At 48.7% G+C, this 23,225-nt stretch overlaps 1 protein-coding gene across 7 annotated transcripts in view; it reads right to left on the bottom strand.

Moving 5' to 3' along the window:
- The window catches only part of JCAD (junctional cadherin 5 associated), a 42,502-nt gene extending 22,860 nt beyond the window's left edge, over window positions 1-19,642 (bottom strand). For 2 of the 7 annotated variants that reach the window (XM_042945227.1, XM_042945232.1), the window contains exons 1-2: window positions 19,559-19,642; window positions 6,995-7,333 (exon numbers count right to left, since the gene is read on the bottom strand). In XM_042945227.1, the coding sequence (XP_042801161.1) occupies window positions 6,995-7,275 (281 nt within the window). In that variant the 5' untranslated portion in view covers window positions 7,276-7,333; window positions 19,559-19,642. Of the gene's footprint in view, window positions 1-1,335; window positions 1,997-6,994; window positions 7,334-9,660; window positions 9,778-10,007; window positions 10,148-16,753; window positions 16,861-19,558 lie in introns of those variants that run through there. The other 5 variants (XM_042945229.1, XM_042945228.1, XM_042945230.1 and 2 more) reach the window with 5 other exon arrangements.
- Window positions 19,643-23,225: the final 3,583 nt, after the last annotated feature.

Here is a 23,225-nt window from a genome sequence, read left to right as displayed (position 1 = left end):
GAACCAGAACCGAAGACCCAACTGCAGTGCTTCCTTGGACCCAGGTTTCACATCCTTCCCATCCAGTGCCTCTCACTTGGAAACGTCCTGGCTTCCTTACGAACCCAGTTCTCTACCTGACGAAGAAATGCAACTCACAATTCTCTCGATGGAGGCCCAGCTACGAAGACAAATGAAGTTCTAGACTGTGCTTCTGGAGCCTTCCCATTTCTTCTAGAGGCACCTCCTCATCCTCGTCTCTGTTCTTCCACAGGTCTCCTCTCCTGCTTTTTATTGGGAAGAACTGCGGATGGGAAAGCACCCTGAGAGTGTGTGCAGGAGAGGGGGCCGGCTCCAGGCACTTCCGAAAGGTTGCACTGCCTAACGACAAGAACAAAGCACCCCAGAAGAAGGGTTTGTTCTTGAAAAGACCATGGGAAAAACCAGGGGTCTGCCTCTTCACGTGTGTTCATGAGCTCACCAACTCAAACAGCTGGCACTTTTCTCTGTGAAGAGGTCAAAACAACAACACCTAATAATTAGAATGCGAAGCAAGCAGCTAAAAGACAAATAACGTTTGTGGAAATGTAATTTCTTTTTTTTTTTTTTTTTTTTTTAATTTTTTTTTTCAACGTTTTTTATTTATTTTTGGGACAGAGAGAGACAGAGCATGAACGGGGGAGGGTCAGAGAGAGAGGGAGACACAGAATCGGAAACAGGCTCCAGGCTCCAAGCCATCAGCCCAGAGCCTGACGCGGGGCTCGAACTCACAGACCGCGAGATCGTGACCTGGCTGAAGTCGGACGCTTAACCGACTGCGCCACCCAGGCGCCCCTGGAAATGTAATTTCATAAAGACAAAGAGAGATATAGAAACAGACGTTAAACTTGAAGCATTCCTTCTTGGGAAACCATTATAAGCAGGATATGATTGGACAGCAGCTTAGAAAGCCTCTGAAAAGTGACTGTTTGCCATACCCAGGAGCACCATCTAGAACGGACGTTTGCTAATCAAATATAAACCTCCCGAGATGAGGCCCCCGACCGCCCCATCAGAGGCTCTTCTAGATTGCTATGTCTCTACACGGTTATGACTGCCGCTGATGACAAGAGAGAATTACAAGTTATTCTCAGGGTTAACTGACAAACATCTTTATCAGAATTCCTGGGGCCGAGCAGAGAAGAACCTATTATGGTATGACTTTCAGATCCAAACTTCTGCTACGTTAAGTTATTTTACAGCTTCCTCTGATTATAGTCTCTCAGAGGAAACACAGTAAGGAAACCGTGAATGCCTGATAACAGTCTTTTATATATTTTAAAGGTAGCTAAGTATTATTCAATTATGGCTACTTACATTTTAAGCACGCAGTTTCCTCCACGTATAGATAACGGCTAGCTTTTCTCCTGTGCCCACTTCCTCTATTCTCTCCTTAATCTTGGCAGGTGCGGGCGTGCGTGCGCGTGTCTGTGCCCGGGTGTGCGCACACACGTGTGTGTGTGTGTGTTGGCAAGCGAGGCTTGGAACAACACAGTAGGTGCACAAATAGCTAAAGTGCGTGCAAACTGACGGACTAGAGAATACTTCTCTTTATGGTCTCTGAACACGGATGTAAACGTAAGCTTCCAGAAGCATCCTTTCTATATCGCCAGAGGGAGGACAGAGATGCCACATAGGATGCGCTCGAGAAGTATCTGTCGTTGGTTAGACGGCAAAAATTAGGATACAAGAAAAATCTGGCACCAAGTCATTTGATAAGTGGAACGCTGTCTGTGCAGTTTTAGGACATTCCTGGTTTTCCAGCTATGAACCTATCAGTCCTGCAGGGACACCTGAGGCTGCCTGTGAGGTTCTTCCTGCACCACGGGAGTGACGTCTGTGCAAAGCCTGCGGCATCTCCATCGTCACAATCTGCCAACTGAGACCACTCAGGAGTGGTTTAGCATCAGGGGAAGGTCTCTGGAGTACCCGACTGAAGGGGGAAATGCCAAATCTCTAGAGTTACTAAATGAATGGCCTGTGAAGAGAGAACGGGTTTGGGGTACACGGTCAGCACTCACCTCCCTCATCCGTAGCCCCTTCATCGAGGGCAGGTAAAGGTCAGACATCCACATCTGGTCATCCCCTCCTCCCCGTCCACCCTGCCTTCCCCTAATCAGCCCCTGCTCCCTGTCCCCATTGATGGGACAGGGCTGAGATGTGCCAACCAAGGCCAAAGCCCAACTAATGATTCCTTGTCTCAAAAACGTAAGAGGCATGGGTGGCAGTCACCAGGGCCGTCTGGAGCTAAACCATCACATAGAGGCAAGAGCGGAACAAAAGTCACTGTGAGCCAGTTACTGGAAAGCAGGGACCGTCAGCCAAGGGAAGAGGCCAGTCTGCAAAGGAGGGAGCAGAAGCGCAGGGAGATGCAGAGACAGGAGACAAGGTGGGACCCAGCGTGAAAGCGCCCCCCAGGGGAACAACTCACAACCCTGAGAGAAGTCACCTGACTACCAGCCTTGGCTCCTAGTTTTCTCATTCCCACTTCGGCGAGGCCCAGCCAGGCTCCATTTCCTCCCTGCAGCGGGCCCCGAGCCGCCCCAGTACGGCCTCACGAAGACTTGCCCCGTCTCACTCAAGTGGGCTAGATTGTAGATTCTTGCACCCACAGAATCTACAAAGGAGGGGAATTTTACCACCGAGGCCGTTCGGCCTAGTGGGAGTTTGGCCGAGTCTGTGACTCGCATTTCCTTCTCCCTCCCTCCCTGTTCATCCCCCAGGAGTTGGCATGTGGACAAAGCCGTCAAAACTGCTACCTCAGCTGCCCGGCGCGGAAAGCCAGCGCCCCTCCCTATCACAGTGGAACCTTCCTCCCTACCCCCAGCCTCACACAGGTCCTCCCGCTGGAAAAACCTCCTCCGTTTCCCACCCCGCTTTATCCCAATGTTCCGAAATGCTCAGCACTTCCACAACTGCCTTGGCATGAAAAGCACTAGGTTTCATCCAATCTATCAAAAGAAGTTTTTCTGAGTGTTTTAATAAGTGCAAAATTCCTTAATAGGCTTTAGCAAAACCAGAGGTGAATCAGAAATGGGGTCAGCTTTCAGGAAGCTGGTGGCAACCCTGGAGGGGCACGAGGGAGCCAGTCATTCCGACTGGGAGAGCTGAAGAAGCCACCAAACTGATGGGTGGGGCTTCCAAGGGGAGTGGGAGGAGGGCCCCAGGTGCTTCTAGGCAGGGCTTAGCGCCGGGGAACACACGGTGGCCCTGCGTGCTTGGCACCCTGAAAGCACGAGAAGGCATAGGGCAGGCAGGGCAGGCAGGTCAGGCGTGGAGAAGGAGGCCTGCAGGGCCATACGGAGATGGGGGGTGACGCTGCAGGCGAAGGGGGTCAAGGACCCAGTGCAACACCCTGCACGTAGCTTTGGAAGGGAGCTCTCTCCTCACTAATTCGGATACGTGTGTACCAGCAGGAAGTGACTCTTGGGCCCATCTGCACCACCTGAGTACAAGAGCTTCTCAGCCAGCCAGCGGCTCCTTCAGCTCCCCACATGACACAACTGTCATGCTCTGCCCGTGTCGGGATCTCCGTGTCACTTGATACGGTAACAGCGCAAGCTCAAAGCACAGCCTCTTCGGCCAGGTTGGGAAACATGCATCCTGCATGTTTGGAAATCTAGTCAAGGCTCCATACTTGTGGTTTTTCTTTTTTTCTTTTTTCTTCATTTTACTGGATATAACCAGCCCTTACATAAGAAACTCTGTTGTAAGATGATGTTAATTCGCGAGGGAAAGGAAGAAGCGCCATCATGCTCCCAAGGCAGTCTTGATGTTTAAGCCACACCCCAGATGACAGAGAGAAGCCACGTTGTGCACACGTATCTGATCTAGGTGATTAGATTAGATTAGATTAGATTAGATTAGATTAGATTAGATTAGATACGACACGACAGGATGCATTCCTTAGGCAGCTCCCCAGACAGGAAAGGGACACAGCTGTGCCCTGGGAGCCACCGCACATCCCCTCGTGCCCGTAGAGAGGGCGGAGGACAAGGAAGTGAGAGAGGACAGTCCGCCACAAGGCAGCTGTGAAAGGAGCTTGGAGAAATGCAGGCCCCTCTCAAGCAGGGACAGGCCCCACCCGGGGAGAGCTGATCCGGGCCCGACACCGCTATGGAGCAGCATAGCATCGCTATGGAGTGGCCTGCCTGGCAGCCTGGAGCCTGGGGCCCAAGCCAGGCTTCCTTCCGAGTGGCCCTTACAGAGTCACCGAGGACCTCTGGGCTTCATGTCCTTTGGCTATAAAATATGACTCTGCTAACGTGCTCTCCTAATAGAATAAAACAAACCAGGCTTCTTTTGGCCCCCGTGGCCTTGGAAACCACTTTGACCACCGCCTTCTCTGGGAAGTCCACGAGGCCCCGAGGACTGGCCTGGGGTGGGGGGGATACTCTCTAAGGCAAACCTCAACCCTCCTGAGAGAGTGCAAGAGGGTACCCTCGTGATGCTTCCCAGCCACCCTGATGGCGTGGAGTTGGGGGCCCCACCTGCCCTTCCCGGGCCCCCCTGCCCCTCCAGACCTGGAGCCCAGCCCAGAAGAGTCGCCGTGTGGGACGGGCACGCAGCAGGACCACAGCTGCCCTGGTCGGCAGCCTGGAGGCTAGCATTTGGCAAAGCACCATTTGCTCATCCAGATTCAGAGTTCACAGAAGCCAAAGTATTGTTGGGTTTGCTTTTTCTTCAGTTTTCAGGCTTTAACGATCAGCACCTCTTTATTTCCTCTCAAGGCACTTTTTTTTTTTCTCCTGAAAACGCATTCTCCTGCCTACCTTTCTGTTTGCTTTTCTGTTTGCCTCCTGTTTTCAGGTCTCTATAAGCTACTAAAGAAAGAAAACATCTTTTCACTTCAACCCAGGAAGGCTTGCAGCTGGTCTCGGAGGCTTTGGGCACTGGCATGGATTTCTGCGAACACGTATGCATCTTCTGTTTTTACCCTACAAGGCAACCTTCAGTCTGACAGCTAAGATACATCTCAGAAGGTAATCAGCCCCCCTCAGAACTGGGGGGACATGGCCAGATCTGCCGAGAACACGGTCGTCTGTATGAAGACATCCCAGTGCCACACGAAGCCACTGAGCTGAGCACTTTTCATGACAGAAAGAAAGACTGCCTACAGATCCGATTATGCCTACCTACCTAGGGGCTGGGCTGTGAGTGCCTGGGGTCCCCAAAAACCTGTTAGCACAAAGGGGCTAGAAAGTCCTGAGCAAGTTGTAGACGAGCGTGGGGGCCACATGGCCCACACAGCATTCTAGAGGGGACTTTACTAACCCCCACTGTGGGACCCAACTCTGATCTCTGATCCAGCCCTCTGAGATTGAGGGAGCCCCCACACAGCCTCCAAGGGCCATCTGTAGGGATTCCACTGCCCCAGTCTTTACCTCACTACAAGTTGAGGACTTCTGCCCCTCAACAGTGGAAGAAAGAACTGAATCCACGAGCACATATTAAACACACTGTGTATCCAGCAACCATAACAAACTCCGTAGGAAACACACAAGAAGGGGAGACAAGGTACAGCCTCAGGGCCCCGAAATCCAAGGTGGAAGGTACAGATATACTCAGCACAGAGCTAGAAGCAACAGAGGGCAGGACAAAGTCCAGCACAAGTTTGTGTAGTGGTAATTACACTAATTCTCTAATTCTCAGCCAACTCATCCGAAAGCAGCCTCTTCCAAAATCCAGGGCGGGCGTGTTTTTCAGGGAACGTGGCCAAAAAGAGACTTAGGCCCAAGACAGTAGTGGACACATGTGTGAGTCTGAAGGGCAAGGTTAAATAAAAGCAGTTTTACGTCCCTTTCCATTGTGGGTGTCGTCCTGAACCTGGCCACTAACCCTTGCCAGAGAAATGGTTCTGACGTGGCAACATAAGTCTGCTTTCACTGCACCACGCACGTGGAAGGCAATCACCTTTGCTTTTACTCGATGATGGGGCTGAACGCTCTAAATTTTAAGAATGAACCCTCTCCCTTCCTCACCTGAAAGCTGTCAACCAACATGGAAAATCCTCTCTGGGAAAGGTGAGTTTTCACCATGGAAGCCTGCTTCTTTCCCTCTAGACTGAACTCACTCCCCTTTCAAGTTTGCTTGGCTTTTTGTGTGTTTGTTTCCCTTGAAGATAGGCCTCTGCTTCCACTGGTTGCTTTGGTCCCTTTCTTGCCGGTTATGCACAATTACATAATCTGCTCTACAGAGGCAGAACCCTCCTCCTCCAGTCTGAGCCTGGTCCTAATGCAGCCCTGGAGACAAACGCACTTTTATGAAGTGATGACAAGGGTCTCCTCTAGGTGGAAACCGTGTGCATGAGGGCCACAGGGCTCCCCTCTCATGCGGCTCTGTGGCAAGCCGCCCAAATTCCCTCTTTTTTACCCCCGCCTCTGGCCCCCCAGCCAACCCGCCCTCTTCTTTGTTGTAGGAAAACACCCACAGATTGCAGCTGTATTCAGATGGGACACCCACATTAGGGCCAGTGTGTGCAAGGGAAAGATGGGTTGGAAGGCAACGAAATTACACAAATGTACAAGAAGAAAGGTTTTCTTCTTCACACACGGAGGGGGACATACACCTCTTCCAACTCTGTAACGTACGCAATATTGAAACATATTAATTACTAAGGAAGCCTGATGCACTAGGAATGTGTGCCTGACAGAAACTAGCTTCTCCAGGGTTTTTAAACGATTCCTAGCGAAGGCAATATGAGGAGATTCTAAGGGAAAACAGAGGGTGGGTATTAAAATGCCATGGGTTTCCCATGACAGAATTCACCTGCTGACCACTGTTCATCGAAGGCCTCCCGTGGCCAGGCCCTGTGCTCAGTGCGGCGAACCCTGCACCCGCCTCCCCCCCCCCGGCCCATGGAACGAAGCGCCCCTGTCTCTCACCCTTCCCCACCTCTCTCTGAAGGATCAGTCTTGCACACCTGCCGCCAAGGCCCCGAGACAAAAGAAAACGGCGGGCTCTTGTGGGAGCTTACCCCGCCTCACGAGCTCTAGAAGCAGAAGCGCTCTGGGGCTCCCCGAGGGCTCTCCGTAGGTGGTGGCTGTCTTCCGAGGCGCTCACGTGGCCCTTCCCTGGGGACGGCTTACTGGGGGGGGGACCCGCGGGGCCATCCTCGCACCCATTCAGCAGGCCCTGGCCAGCTCGCGCGCGGGGCCTGGCGTGCCGGCGGCCCTCGCGGTCACCGTCGTGTGGTGCCGGGATGCCTCTTGACAGCTTGTATCCATGAGAAATCAGGAGGTCCTCTACGCTGTACATAATGCGCTGGCTTCATGGGAGCTCGGCCGCCGGGACCGTCGCGTTGGCAGGACCCACCCTGAAGGGACAACAGAGAGGGTTCGTGAGGGGTGTCCGACTCTCCCCGGAGCTGCGGCTGACACGTCCTCCTCCCCTTGCTCCCACCAAACTCGTCCCCGGCTGGGAACGTGAAGGAATGGGGACCGCTCCCCCTAAAATTCTGCCCCGTCTAACTCACTGGGGATGGTGCACGTGGCACGGGCTCTGCAGGATGAGGTGGGAAACCGGGGGACCCCACCCTGTGCCGGCTGCCTCTTGCAGAAGAGTCTGGACTAGCGTTGAAGCAATGAAATGATTAACAGTGTCCACCATTCCCTTGCCCCGGGCATCCAAAAACAATGGGCACGAGCAGTGAAGGCAAAATAAATACAGATGCGGAAGCTGCAATTACCTCGTTGAGTTTCTAAAATGAGAAACTGCCAGTGTCCGGCTTTACCTTATTATACTTGTCATCTTGCAGCCATACCTTTTGCTCTCAAAGGGCAGAGCCGGATCTCTAATCAGCACGGAGCTGTGATCCACCCTGGCACTCTGGGGGCTCTGGGGGGCGGCCACACCGGGCTGCTGCGAGCAGAGCCCAGGTCTCTGGGCGCATCGTGAGAGACCACGGGCCCGGCTGGCCAAGCACGCACACCCAGCACGCTCCACAATCCCCAACTTCTCCCTTCCAACGCGAAATTGTTTTTAATTTTTTTTATGTTTGTTTATTTTTGAGAGAAAGAGAGAGAGAGAGAGAGAGCATGAGCGGGGAAGGGGTAGAGAGAAAGAGGGAGACACCGAATCCGAAGCAGGCTCCAGGCTCTGAGCCCGACGCGGGGCTCGAACTCACGGACTGCGAGATCACGACCTGAGCCCAAGTCGGGCACTTCACCGACTGAGCCACCCAGGCGCCCCTGTGACGTGAAATTTTTAAGACTCAGATTTCTCGCCAACAAATCCTGGGGCAGCTCTTCCCTCTGGAGCCACTGCCCAATCCCACCGTGGTAGATGAATTCCACTTGGGCAACTTCCCCAAGTCAACCGGCCCAGGGCAGCAGGACCACGGAACAGAAGGAACCTACCTGTGAGCACAGGTGTAAAACAGGCGGGGCCGTGTTTATTTTTACCCAGGGGAATCTTCTTTCCCGTGGCTTCCGGCTAGTGGGGAGCAGCCCTGCGTCCCCGGAGGTTGGGCCGCGGGCCAGGCCTGCAAGAGCTAGGCCAGAGCCGGCCCCACTTCTCTGGTGGACGGAAACGGCGCCGTGGCAGCCCCCGCGAACAATGGCCAGGAAATGCCTGCCGGCCTGTGTGCAGGTGAAAGGGAGACACATGTGCTTCCTGTCGGGGGAATTCTTACGGGGGCCCATCCCACAATTCTGCTGACCGGGCGCGTCCTCGCTCTTCACCACGTGCTCCGTTACGGTGGCAGAAAAGTCCCGGCCATCAGCGCAGAGAGCATCGAACTCGGGAAGTCGATCACTTCCCACGAGGCCCCCACATCTTATGGAAGGCTGACAGGCCCTGGCGGTTACTGTAGCAGAAGCCATTCCTGACGCTCCTGCTGCACGGCTCGCAGGGGTCGTACCGCTTGGGCCGTTCACAGGAATGGAAGGACCAGAGAGGCGAGCATGTGTTCTTGGATTCCACTGCAAGTCACTGGACTACGGTCCACAGGGGAAAGTGATCCCATTACAAACACAGGGAGGGCTACGGGAACACAGAGGCAAGGCCACGAAGGCGAATCCCTGTTCCGTGCGGTGCTATACCCCCGGCATCTAGCACATAGCCTGCTCTCAATAAATAACTGTGGAAGGAATGCACAAAAGGAGAAAGGGACATTTGAGCTGGGTTTTGAAGAATGATTAGGAGTTCACTAGATAAACTGCATGTGAGTGTGTATGAGAGAGGGAATTGGTATATAAAATAGATCTGGGGTGCAATTATCTCATTGTAGCATTTAGATCAGGGAGAGCCCCCATAGATCGGGCCCCCCCCCCCCCCCCACTGACTGGCTTCATGTCACTCATACAGTCGGCACCACAGTAAGCCCTGGGATGTAGGTCTTATTACACTCAGTTTCTCTTACCGTGTCAGGCTCTTTAAAAGCCATGTACCATGCAGGACACAGGGGGGCAGCCAGCGCCCACGGCACAGCCCCCTGCCAGTGAGCAAGGAGAGAGGGCCCTCACCAAACACACACGTGGCCCCTCTTCCTACTGGGCAAGGAGATGGTCTGGTTGGTCTGGTATGGCCACGTCCACGTGGACATTGTGTTTAACAAACCCTCAAGTGGCATGACGACCCAGGCCGACCCATAAACCTCTTTCAAAAAAGATCCAAAAGGTAAGAGCCATAACTCGAACTTACAGGTGTGAGGTCAAAAGCATACTGGTTATTGGGAACTCCGGACTTGTGTTGCCTCACGGAGGCCAGGTGCCTCTGCGGAGCGGGATTACAAAGCACGCCAGCTTCAGGACACCGGGCCTAGAGCCGTGCGGGAGAACAAAGAGGAATGGGCATACCCGCAAGCCCCACAACCCAAATGGGCCGTCCCAGCCACCACCCCGATCCCCGAGGACTTCTCTCCTTGGGCTGACACTCTTCGCCTTCTGATCCCAACTCTTCCCCTGGGCCTCCACCTCATTTCCACCCATGCTAAACACCACCTGAGACAGATCTGGGAACAGTCACATGGGTTTTCCAATCCCTCTCACCGTCTGCTTACTGTCTTTAGCATCCTCATCTACTTAAGACGGAATGGGCTGCCTCAAGAGGTAGCAAGCGCCCCATCACACGTCAATCACAGCGGCCACCGTTAGAGGAGCTGGCTTGCTGAGGAGACAGGCATCCAATGAACTGGACAAAAAGCTGTCCCTTTTAAAGTCTCTTTCTGATCCTGAGATCCCAGCATTCTAAATCAACAGTATTTAACTGATCACCCACCCACCAACTCACAGGGTGGCTGTAACTACAAATACACAGCAAAATTTGCCATAAATGTAAATTATTATAGCATTGGATTTAACAACTTTGAAAGGTATGGGTATGGCTCAAGTAACAAAGTATCAGGGGTGATCCTTTTAATCCTAGTGCTAATGCCACTGGCACCCAGCCCCAGCTATGACCCCTGGAATAAGTCACTAACTATACCAAACCTCAGTTTCCTGATCTGCGAAATGGCAATGCTCCCATCTGCCCGTGCCACTAGACTGTTTGAGGACCAAATAAAGATATATAAAAGTATAAGTCACCACGTAAATCCAAGATTGTGGATTTATCATGCTACCGTGGTTCTAGTTTGTCTCTGAAGGGTTAGTACTTGCTTTATGGAAAGACTTCATATTAGTTATTAATTTTCGCCACGAAGTTTAGACCATTTCCTCTTGTATCCCTTGGGATCTGACTTTTGATTTCCAAGGTCAAACCTGCTTTATATCACCCACATATCTCATCTTTTGGGAATGGATATTTTGATCTCCATCCAAGTCACTTAGAAGAGTAAGTGGTACTTTGGAGAGCCCAAAACATTGAAGCACAATTCCTGAGTGCTTAGAAACCACCAGACACTCAAAGTATAATGAATAAGACACATACTTTGCCCTTGAGAATCTTACTATCCTGCTGTACAGACAGCAGGTAAATAGGCAGAAGGGACCCTGACCCAGTCTCAAGGGGTCAAGGAAGCTTCTGGAAGGAAGACTGAAATCCACCTCAAGGTAGATCTGCACTGTAAGATCACCCTGTAAGTATGATTGTCCAGCCAGTTCATTTAAGAAATGTTTTCCTTCCCTACTTTGGTTCGTTACCTTGTTCATCTAGGAAGAGGGATCAGGACAGTGAAGGTGCCTGGATAGGATCTCAGGGAAGGAGGGGGCTTTTAGCACGAGCTGGACCAGGACACAAGAGACAAATGAGCTCACTCTAAATATTTATTTTTTTTCATTCTGTGAATATCTAAATACCATTCACACAGATGAAACATTTAACGTAAGAATAAACATGTTCAGAGAGAAAGCACACTTTATTTCATTTTATGCTCCCAGCAAACTTCCTAAGGTAGCTACGGATGTCTCCATTTTGCAGACAAGAACACTGAGGCTGAGGGCCTGAGCCTGTAAGCGCAGATCGGAGGTTCAAACACAGGTCTGTCTAGCTTCCAAGCCCTCACTACTATTTTAGGCTTACCCATCTAAATTTCCTTCCTTGATGACAATAGAAGTTTCCTAATTTACCAAATACTGCCTAAATATAAACAAGGAAAAATGAAAGGCACGGTGACATTAAAGTGCAAAACTAGGGGCGCCTGGGTGGCTCAGTCGGTTGGGCGGCCGACTTCGGCTCAGGCCATGACCTCACGGTCTGTGAGTTCGAGCCCCGCGTTGGGCTCTGGGCTGACGGCTCAGAGCCTGGAGCCTGTTTCCGATTCTCTGTCTCCCTCTGTCTGCCCCTCCCCCCACTCACGCTCTGTCAAAAATAAATAAACATTAAAAACAAGTTTTTAAGTGCAAAACTATACTTAAAAGGAAAAAAAAAAAATCTCCTTTCTTCTCTTGGGTTAAGATGGCTCTTCTACAGGATTCTTTCCCAATACACACCAGGGCACACACACATACGTACATACGCACACACAGCCGCAAGGCCTGATGCCTCACTTGACTGCAAGGTTTTGATGGCAGTGTTTGTATTAATTTTCAATGCCCAGTAATAGGACTCATTCACACATAGATCACGTCATTGCTCTGTGACCTTCAGTGGCCCTCTTTGGTCATTTTTGGATTCAGGCTCCTACAGAGCTATCGTGAAACCTGTTGCGTGAACTGGAGAAGCAGACAAACTACAGCTATGGTAAATGGGAGAGGAGTGAGTGACCTCCGAGAAAAAAAAGCCACCTACATTCTAAAAGAAAAACTATCGATCTAGAAATAGTCACTCTTATCTACAACACTGACAGAATCTGGGCTTCATCTGGGCAAGGGGAAACCACAAAAGCGTCTGGGCGAGCAGGGGAAAGTGTGCCTGACAATCAGTATGGTGGGAAAGTGGACAACTAAAGTGGTTAGAGCACAGACAGACGTGCAGACGAGCAGTTATGTCTCTTCTCTTGTAACGTGCAAGGCTGGTAGCAGAGGAGATGGGGGAAAAGGAATAATACAAGTCATTTTCAAGAAAACAAGTGTAATGTCTTACTTGGCGACTAAGATAATGGTCATTTAAGAGAAATGCGGAAATCAGAAATAAGTGTCGGTTGGAGAAGATGACAGGTAATTTGATTGTAATTTAACCAACCCAGTCCCATACATTTTTTTCTCCAAATCATTTTTGAGTGGATTTTCATCAGATTATTTGTCCTGTCCAAAAAACCGGAACGAGACCACTTAAAGTAATCTTATTTTGTGGTAGATTTCGAAGTTCTATTCAATATTAGCCATTAGCATTTAAGCAGAGAGCTGTCCACCCCTTCATTGTAGGGATGAATTTCTGTTTCTCCACGTTGTTCAATATGTATCTGTTGTGTTGAATTGAGCCTGAGACACTGCACAAAAAGAAGGGAACATCTTTGGGGTTCAGTCTTCTCTGAAGGTTCTTCGGGGTCCTTCTCGTTCTAGAAATCTGTCTGTCTCTCTAGCCTATTCACCCTTGTGATGAACAGCATGTGTTTCTAAGTCAGCTGGCCACAGTAAAAAGGGTACAGCTTGTGGCCATGACACGGAACAAAGCTAAATAGGTCATACGAAGACAGAACCTCTGACCTTGGCCCCATTAGCACCCATAGAGGCCAACCAAGAGAGCTGAGCAAAATGGTCACATACGAAGAAGAGGAAGAGGAGAGGGTGGGGGCTCAGGCCATGGAGTACACCATCCAGCAACTCTCCACCCAGGGGTCCCGGAGGGCAGGTGTTGCACTCTTATTCCAACTTAGGTTGGTCAGGACACTTGTTTTACACTGAATGTGCTAGGCACTGGGCTGTACTAAAGAACATAAAGACACAAGGCCAGCCAATACCCTCCCTTGCAGATGCAATGGTCTAGGTTGTAGTATGTCGACTAGGGGCTCATCACCAGGGTAGACGTTGGCAAATGGACGTTATTTCATAACAGGTACCAATTCCTCCTCCCTCTACAGCCTTAAAAATAAAAAATAGTTTTTGTTCTCGTATTTACAGTTGTAAGGCTCCCCACGACAATGAAATAAAACTATTAATAAGCTCATCAGATCAACCAAAACTCTTCTTCCTTTTAAAATTTGCCTAGAACATGAACTGAAAATAAAGGAAAAAGACAAATACCCAATTAAAAATGTAAAACAAATTGGGACACCTGGGTGGCTCAGTCGGTTAAGTGTCCGACTTCGGCTCAGGTCATGATCTCACGGCTTGTGAGTTTGAGCCCTGCATCGGGCTCTGTGCTGACAGCTCGGAGCCTGGAGCCTGGAGCCTGCTTTGGATTCTGTGTCTCCTTCTCTCTCTCTCTGCCCCTCCCCCACTTGTGCTCTGTCTCTATCAAAAATAAATAAATGTAAAAAAAAATTTTTTTTAATGTAAAACAAATGATCACTCTCACCAGTAATCAAAGATATGTAAAGTAAACCCAAATGCCATTATTCACTGGTCAAATTATCAAAGTTTCCAGAAGGCAGTATTTGTTGGTAAGGGCATGGTAAGCTGTAAGGGTTCTCCTATTTGTGGGGGCATACGAATGGGGAGGGGGGAAGTATCTGTGTGTAAATGGGTATTTCCTTTCTTAAAAGTGATATGTTATAAAACCTTCAAAAACCTGAAACTCTAATAATCTCATTTCCTGGGATCCATCCTAATGAAATAATCAGAGATACCCACAAAGTCTTCTATAAAGAGACTTACCCAAGTTTCAATTATGATGACAAAAAAATTAGACCAAATAAATGTCCACTTGAGATATGGTTAAAAAAACAAAACAAAACCCTGATGCATCCACAGTAGACTAGAATATGTACACACATGTATAAAATTATGTTTTCAGATATGCAATGGCACAGGGAAATGCTCATGGTACCACGTTAAACAGAAAAACAGGATACAAACCCTACATTCAGTGCAACAGCAATTTCACACACACACACACACACACACACGAGAAAAATCACCAAAAGGAAACATATCAAAATGTCAACAGTGGTGTTTTATTCTGGTTTGCTTTTCTTTTTTAATGTTCTTATTTATATTTTACTGTATTTTACAGTGACCTGTCACGAAATGCATTTGGTAGAGCCATATGAAGTAATGCCGTTTTCAAGGAAAAAAGGGCCATATGCTGACACTTTCGTGTACTTTAACTTAATATGATCTCACCATCAGAAAAAAAAACTTAGGGGTGCCTGGCTGGCTCAGTCAGTAGAGCATGTGACTCTTGATCCTGGGCTTGTTGAGTTCGGGCCCCACGTTAGGGGTAGGGTTTACTTGATTGATAGATAGATGGATAGATGGACAGATAGAAAGAAAAACAATTAAGAACAGTTTCTTAGGTAGGATTAGGAAAATGTATCTTTGAAAATATATTACGTATTTGGCAGTCTCAATGAAAAGAAACACTGAAGAAAAAAATAAATGAGCAATAAATTACATAAGGTTCTAAGGGTCTAGTATACGGCACATGGGTCTTATCTGCTACAGAGTCTCTTAACCTGTTTCCAGGAAGCCTAAAGTTACATGTTCTGCTGATAAAAATCTAATACAAGATTACAAAACAGCATTCTAAAGGTCTTGATTAGACATTGTTACTCTTCTAGAAAACCTAAAACTTCTCAGTTGTGTTCACTGACATTCCATATTTAAGATGTAATTAGTCCCTCAAGTTGTTGGCAGTTCACTGTAAATACTTCTTCCACTGACAACTTTTCAGTCTAATGTTATGATTAATATATAACAAAGTACTTTCTTTAAACAAGAGGTAAATAGCTAAGACCTAACAGCAGGATGAAGCACGTTGCTAACTGACACATGGATATTTACTGCTTTCTATGTACTTTATTATGAACAATAGGATTGCCATTTCTCTTTTCCATCTTAATTAATGAAAGAAAGAACTCAACAGTTTCAGTGTAAGCTCTGGCGCGGTGAAGTGCTCACACGCTGTTGTTACCATACCACAATACTGTGATGACCAGCTCTTGTCAGGGCACTCAAGTTGTTAAAATCTTCTCCACATAAAAAGCATATTTAATCTGTGAAGTAATAATTTCAGTATGGTAACCATTCCTGAGTTAAGTTTCTTTAGGGTGACAAAAAAAAAAAAAAAAAAAAAAAAAAAAGGAGGTGGAAAACTTGGGTCTCAGATCAAAAGGACTTCTGGAATGCTAATCTTGCTGGGTTGGGTCGGTGTTAAGGCACTGATTCCAAAACAGAGAGAGACAAGGGAAACAAAGTACCAAATGTTATGCACTTTATTTTTTTCATAAATATTATCTCTTCTAACTTCTTTTTTGTCTTTTCCCCCAAGACCTGAGTGAACACACACACACACATACACACTCCCGTCTTCTCTTTCACCTCTACGTTCTGTCACAATTATTGCTTTGGTGACCCCACCCCCTTTTTATGAGACCCTAAGTACCTCATTAACATTTCTCAAAGATTAGTAGTCATTAAGAAGAGGAGTAAAATTGGATAAGATTTTTTAAATCTTCTGGAATTTCTGGCTATTTGCGAAAATAACCATAAAACTTACAATAGACTAGAATTTAATCCCACTACCAACATGCATGTCAAACTCCACATGTAAAGATTCCTGGAATAGTCTATTAAACTTAGAACACACTAGTTTTCTTTGAAAATATCTTGAGAACAAAAGAGCCAAGGTTTTATAATAATGTTAAAGTTCAAATCATTTCATAAAACTTGTAAATTATTTTCTAATTGCAAAAGTCATGTAAAGTTATTCTAGAAGTAAACGCTGCAAAATTCAGTGTTGAAGAAAAAAGAGTTCCCAGTAACCCCACTGTGCCAAGAGATAACCACCAACAGTTCGGTTTCTATCTCTCCTATTCTTTGTATACATGCAGTTGCTTTCTCACTCTCCTTTTTTTTTTTTTTCCCTTCTTCGAAATGTATCTTGGTATCTCTTCATTCTTTCATTTACGTACAGAAGAAACAAGCTTATAGGTAAGCTACAGAGAGATCACCAACAAGCAACAACTTACAAGGATATTTCACGGTCTAATAATTAATCTTTACTAGTTTAGCCTGCCTGTGACCAACTATATTATCTACAGAAAGTTTTTGGAGAATATATTTAAAGAAAGTAAAGGTAATAGTCCAAATGCTAAACAAGATACCACAAATTTAAATCAAGATAACTGACGTTTCAGTATCAGGGCAGTTCCTGTATTTTTTACATGACTGTTAGTGGTTAAAGGATATATCAAAGTATTGGAGACCCATCTGTCCCCCCCCCCCCAACCCCCTCCCCGGGCTGCTGGCCTTACCAAGTGTCCCTCAGCACTCCTTAAGTTGGTAAGCTCTTGGAACAAAACATAGCAGCAAGGTTTTAATGAGTGAGAGAACCCTTCCCATCCAAAAGGTGAAAAACAACATCTGTTACCAAAAAAGTAAGTAAATAAATAAATAAAAAGAAACATTGGTAATGGGATCAATGATAGACCTAAAGGATTTCAGAGGCATAGTCTTCGCTTATCAAAATCAAAACCACAACAGAACAATTGTTTCAACGCAACACTCTGTGTTCTAAACTCTCTCTAGATTAATTAGCGTGAAATCCCGCCAAGCTCATTAAGGGAGAAATTCTGGACTCCTACAGCACGACTGGTGTTTACTGTCCTCCCAAACTACAGGACTCTCCAACAAGGACAATGGGAACTTGGCGGAACCACAGACTTCTGGGCTGTCTTTACTGATAGCATTTCTAGTTTATTTTTAAGCTGCATTTAAAAAAAATTATAGTCCAAGGATCTTTTCAGATTTGGGTGTTTTTTTTTTTTTAATGAAAAACTGGTCCTTATTTACTCTCCTTGTGTACCTCCAATCTCCAGTTACATTTTATAGCTATTGAACAATAAGCCATATGCTTCTGGAGTCTGTGACGACTCAGATGCGTTATTAACTAACTCTGATTAGCTTGTCAAGTCCTCCAGAGCATGTGAACACTCGGGCACTTTAAGTTATATCCCAAGGAGGTAGAAAGACAAAAAAATTTTGGTTTGTTTTTTTTCTTCTTTTTTTCCTGGCACAGGCTTTCTCCGCCCACCCAATCCCCTTAAATCTCTTGGGCCTGCCAAGGGCCTGACCTTCCATTCTCTGGAGCACAGGGTGAAGTTTGCCAGGAGGAAGGCCCAGCAGATTAAGGCCTCTGTTCAACAAATATTTGCTCACCCACTCTTGTGGGAGTGAAAACTGTTTGCTACAAGTTGCCTCCCCAGAGTAATAGTTAGGGACCTGCAGGATGCCTGTTTAGTTGGTGGCTAAGAATTAGACACCTAATAGCAAGGTAAATAGAAAGTTCAAACCCACACAACATTATGAAAAACCACATGAATTTACCAAATTCCCAATTTCACATGAAAACCATCACAATTCTCCTGAAATAGAATCCGCATATGAGTTCCAAAACACTATACACGCTTGCCTTGCCAAAGGGCCATAATCCAGTCATCTTAACTTCTAAAACTGCCTGACTCAAGGCACTGTTTTCCTGAAGTTTTACCTGCATAGCCTGTGACCACTCAGTTTTGAATACTGAGTCTGCCATTTTTGTCTAAGTATTTCTGGCAGCCTGACCCCTCCCACCCCATCTTCCAACCCTCACCTCAAATCCCTAGGATGTCTGTTCTTTGCAAATCTGAAAAGACAAAAAGCCAGAGAAGGAAGGCCTGAAGATGACACACACACACACACACACACACACACACACACACACACACACCCTTGAAATTGTGTGGTCCACATTACTCCATCCATCTCCCTAAGACAGGCCAGGCAACTAGACTAAGGGAGGGAGAGGTGAGCATGGGGGTAGAGGGAGGAGATGCCGGGGATGGCCGTGAGGGTGGCAGGGTGTGTGTGTTGGGAGGGGGAAAGGGAGGGTGATCTGCCTAAGCTAATTCCCCAAAGTCCTCTGCTCCTAGAGAGCACGGATGAGCAAGGAATGGGGCATGACCAGGTCGCGCTGGCGAGGAGTTCTCATTTTTCTTTTTTCCAGTAGTGAAATCACAGCTCCTTTCTCAAAACCCCAGAGGAACCCAAGGGGGCTGGGCTGCTACCTCCAGTGACAAGGACCAAGAGCGGTGCTGAACCTCACTGCGGTCAGGGCATCTAGGCAAACCCGGGCATTCTAGGGTGAACTGATGGCGACGGGGGTGGGGTGGGGGTACTCAGGAGATCCAAGTGCGAAGACCGGGCGCAGGCAGGCAGGCTCCAGATCCCATAAACGAGCTGATTAACGAGATTTACAGCACTCTCAGGCGGGGCTCTTTCCTTTCTCCCACCCTTTTCTCTCCCCCCCCTCCACCCCCAACTTAACCACCAGCAGCCGGGGAGGCCCGGCAGCCCCGGGCAGTTGCTGGGAAGCAGCGGCGATTAGCGCCCTAATCCCGGGTCCTGACCCGGCAAAGCGGTGGGCGCGGAAGGCCGGGCGGAGACCCGAGCAGGGAGCGCCGGGCGCGGCAACGAGCTCCCAACGTCCCGCGGGCAGGTCCGGACTGCCGGGGGGGGGGGGGGGAGGGGGGGGGAGAGGCGGGTAGGGGGCCACCGTGGGAACCGGGGACCTCGGAGACTCTGAGCAGCGGCTGTCAGTTCCTGGGGTGCTGTCCGCGAAGTCGGGGCGCGCAGGCGAAAGAGCGGGCTGGCCGGAGCCGGGCCGGCGGGGAGGACGCCGAGAGCCGAGGCAGCGACCCCCGCCGTTCCGGGCCCTCCCCGCGAAAGGGGCCGAGCGAGCGCTAACGCCAGCCGCGGCCCTCGGCGCGGGACCCGCGAGTCCCGCACCCGGGCTGGGCACCTGAGGGGCGCGGACGCCCCCTCCCAGCAAAAGCGAACGCTCCCTCACCCCGAGGCTGCGGGCGTGCGGCCCGCGGCGGCCGGGCCGGGCACCGTGTGGGACGCCCGGGGCTGGGGTGCGGACGCCCCCCAACGCCGGGGGAGGCTCGCACCGGAGCAACGTCCGGGCTGGAGAAGTTGGGGGCGCGCGCGGGAGGCTGGGGGCGAGGCCCGCGTAGCGCCGTGGGAACGGGCCAAATGGGCGGCGGGAGTCAGGAGGGGCGAGACACACCGGGACTTACCGAGCGGCTCCCTCATGCTGCCCCGCGCCGCCGCCACCGCCGCCGCTCCGGCCGGCCGGGGACCAGCGCGACCCGCCCCGCTTGCAGCCGCCGCGGCGGAGCATGCCCGGAGCCGCCGCCGCCCGCCCCACCCACCGCCCGGCCTCGCCCCGCCTACATCTCCGCCCACCGTCCGGTCTCGCCCCGCCCACATCCCCGCCCACCGGCCGGCTTCGCCCCGCCCATATCCCCGCCCCGCCCGCTAGGCGGCCTCCAGGCTCTGGCTCTCTCCGCGGGAGGGCGGCACCCGAGTAGGGAGCCTAGCTCACCCGCCTCGGGTGGGCCCTGCGTGGGTGGGTCTCCCCAGAGGTACAGGTGACTGGACCTTCTTTCTCTTTCCCTGTCACTTAGGTTTGAGCGGCTTCAACACTGTGCGAATGTCCACACGCACACACACACACACACACACACAGATACATACAAAACAAAAATATTCGTATACAGATGCACACACTCATATATAATTACGCAAAGATGCACATAAACACACCCATATGCAGTCACACACAGATGCATACAAACACCCTCATTCGGTCACAGGCAAACCCACACACATATACACACATATACACACTCACACACAAAGACACACATACAACACAGACACACACAAACACCCATACACACACACTTTCAGAAAAACACAATCATGGAAGGTGTGAGGAGCAGTAAATAATGCCGGGGACAACAGCTTAGTGCTTGGGATTTCCTCGTTTAAAAAAAGACCTCTAAGAGCCTTAGCTATAGGCTGGAGACTTTAGAGGTCAGTTAGTTTATCCTCTCTTGTGATAGATGAGGAAACTGAGGCTAGGAGTAGGATATGCCTAAAGGCAAGAGTAAGGAGGAGGTCAGAGGGAGAGTTCAGAGCAGAATAAACAATTATTCGTAGCCCACTCCACGTTTCCCTGGCAGCAGTGATTAGACCACTGCCAGGTCCACTCAGGGGCAAAAGTCCTCGTACTTTGGCGAGTAAAGAAAAGACATGAAGAGTTCAAGTTTGCTGATGAGTTGGAGAGAGAGAGAGGGTGTTGGCTAAGTCAAGTCCAAGGGGCAAACATGGATGGCAGAGCAGACTGGAATCCCTGCAGAATTTTTAGGAAACCTCTTAGCCACACCGTGGATTTAGTGTCAGAACAGCATTAACACATGAAGCTGTTTGCACTGTCACCATGGGCGACCCTGGTCCGAGGATTGTTTTCTTTTGATCCTCACTACCGGGACTGGGGCTCAGGGAGGCACACAGAAGTTGCAGAATCAGGCCAAAGACCCTTGCCCTTAACCCTGACTATGGAAGAGTATATAGGCCAAGAGAGCAAAAGAGCTAAACACACTGGAAAAGAGAAACAATCAAATCTGATGCTGTGTGTGTGTGCGTTATCTACCGCACATCAAGCATACCGGGGAGACGGTGCAGACAGGACAGCGTGATCAGGTGCTCAAGGAAGAAGGTGTGGATCCCGATTTGGGGTACTTCTGCCACTTTCTAGATGTGTTACTTTACTTCTGTCCACTTCAATTTCCTCTCTAACAAAATGGGGATAATGACAGTGTTCACCTCCTAGGAAATGAGAATTGAAGGAGGTAAGTAAGGCCTTTTGAGCACTCAGCATAGTCCTGGCACATAGTGAAAATGTAGAAAGTGGCAGCCCCTACCATGGAAAGTTCTGTGGGCTGAAGCCGGCAGGGGAGGCATTCTGGGAGGGCACCCTGGAGGACAGGTGGGTTGTGTCTAGGCAGAGGCAAAGGGTATCATCTCCAGGCTGGAGGAGTTAAGATGAGAAAAAAAGACAATGAATCGCAGAGGCTTTTCTGGAAAATCGTAATCATACACAGTGGTGACATTGCTTCTTGCCATAAACACATCTTTCAGGGACAAGTGCTTCAGTGACATACAATTCCCATTTGTCCTCAATTTGTCAAATCAATGAAATAACTTCTTCTTCTTCTTGTGGAATGCCTATACGTGCCCAGCACTATGCAGACACATATGGAGCTCAATATTCCTGCGAGATCATTTATCAGCCCGAAAACTGATTAGAACAATGTTATATTGTTGGATTTCTGGGTCACCCCCGCAGAAGTTTTATAATGTCACTGAAATGCTATATAGTTGCAATAGAGAAAACACAGAAGCAATACTAGCAACTAGGCTAAACATACCTAAATAAAGTTTAATAAGAAATTGTGTCTCAGCAGAAAGGTTGGTAAAGGCAGATTTCATTAGAGGAAGGTAATGAGATTGAGATACTGTAGATTCTGAAGAAGATGACGGTGCAATTTCAAAGATTTTTGTGGTTTCTGAGCGCTGGCTCTTTATCATGACAACCTCATTTCAAGATGTTTTGCTTCCCTCTTTCTCCAGCACTGATGTGTCACCAGCCCTGTTCTATTGCTTCCCAACCATGACTAAGGCCATTTCAAATGAACAAGCAAATGAAAACATGAGGATAGAAGGTGGTGGAGGGGCTGGAGAGCGAGGAGAAAGGTGGGAGATTTTTTCAAAAGATTTGAAAATAGAAAAATGAAGAAGGAAGTAAGGTTGAAAAGATACATGAGTATGAGTAGATAGTTGTCTGAGTTACAAAGGGGAGGGTGGTGCTTCCCCAGATGAGTATGAAAGTTGGTGAGGTCCATCCATTGGGCAATTTGCCACACTGGTGACCGGGGCATAGACACGAGGTGGTGGACAGGATATGTGAGAAGCCAGCTGTACATACGCATGTATGCATATGTTGGCGGTTATGATTTTAGAGGAAAGGAAATTTCTTCGTTAAGTCAGGATTTTGTCGCTCAGAGACCACCTGTGTAAGTTTTATTTTGACTGTAAGAAGAGTCACGTTCCTTCTCCTCATTGCCACCCACCCCACTTCTGTGCAACTTCAGTCACTTGCTCCTACCTACTTGATTCGGGGAGGTTTAAACACAGGACAAAAATATCTGTCTGCTGCTTACGGGATATGTGATATAAAATATGATTGAAAACAACTTTGAGCGTGATGCTGTTAGAAACCCAGCACCGGCTAGGGAACGTGAGCCAGATTCCAGCCCCGGGTGCCCGAATGTCTCCGCCTTTCTCTGAGTCCTGGAGAAGGGATTTCACAGACTCAGGAAGGAACTTGGATTATTGAGTCATCAGGGCAGATGTGCAATGACCAGAGAATGCTTAATGGCCTCTTAAGAAAAAAAAACGAAAAAAAAAAAAACCTTGTTTCTTTAACTCCTTGCCTTTTCAAGGACCTAGAATAACCCTCTTCCCTCCTTGCTTTAGGGCTCTTTTGTGATGACCTAATATACGGTTTCCTTTCGTTGACTTAGATATTCTTTGATGTTTTTCTGAGTTTGAAAAACACTACCAGTTCTCATTTTTTAAAGATTAATGTCCTTGATAAAAATCTTGAATCCTTCTCGTTGGCTTGTACTAAAAGTCAGACAATAAGTATTATACAAAAACTACAAAAGGTTTTATGTCAACAAGTGCTAATAAACCTTATATATTTTTTAGATACTGACATGCTCTGTATTAATTCAGAGGCTATTCTGCATAATTGTTTTTGGCCATAAACTGGAAATCTGTTTCTCAAACTGCGTTCCATGGACCACCTAATTTCAGATTAATGTTGGGTTTGAC

The sequence above is a fragment of the Panthera leo genome, chromosome B4, assembly GCF_018350215.1.
Source record: "Panthera leo isolate Ple1 chromosome B4, P.leo_Ple1_pat1.1, whole genome shotgun sequence".
In the NCBI taxonomy this organism is placed as follows: domain Eukaryota; kingdom Metazoa; phylum Chordata; class Mammalia; order Carnivora; family Felidae; genus Panthera; species Panthera leo.
Note: the sequence above shows the minus strand (reverse complement) of the source record. Positions and strands in the feature narration are given on the sequence as shown.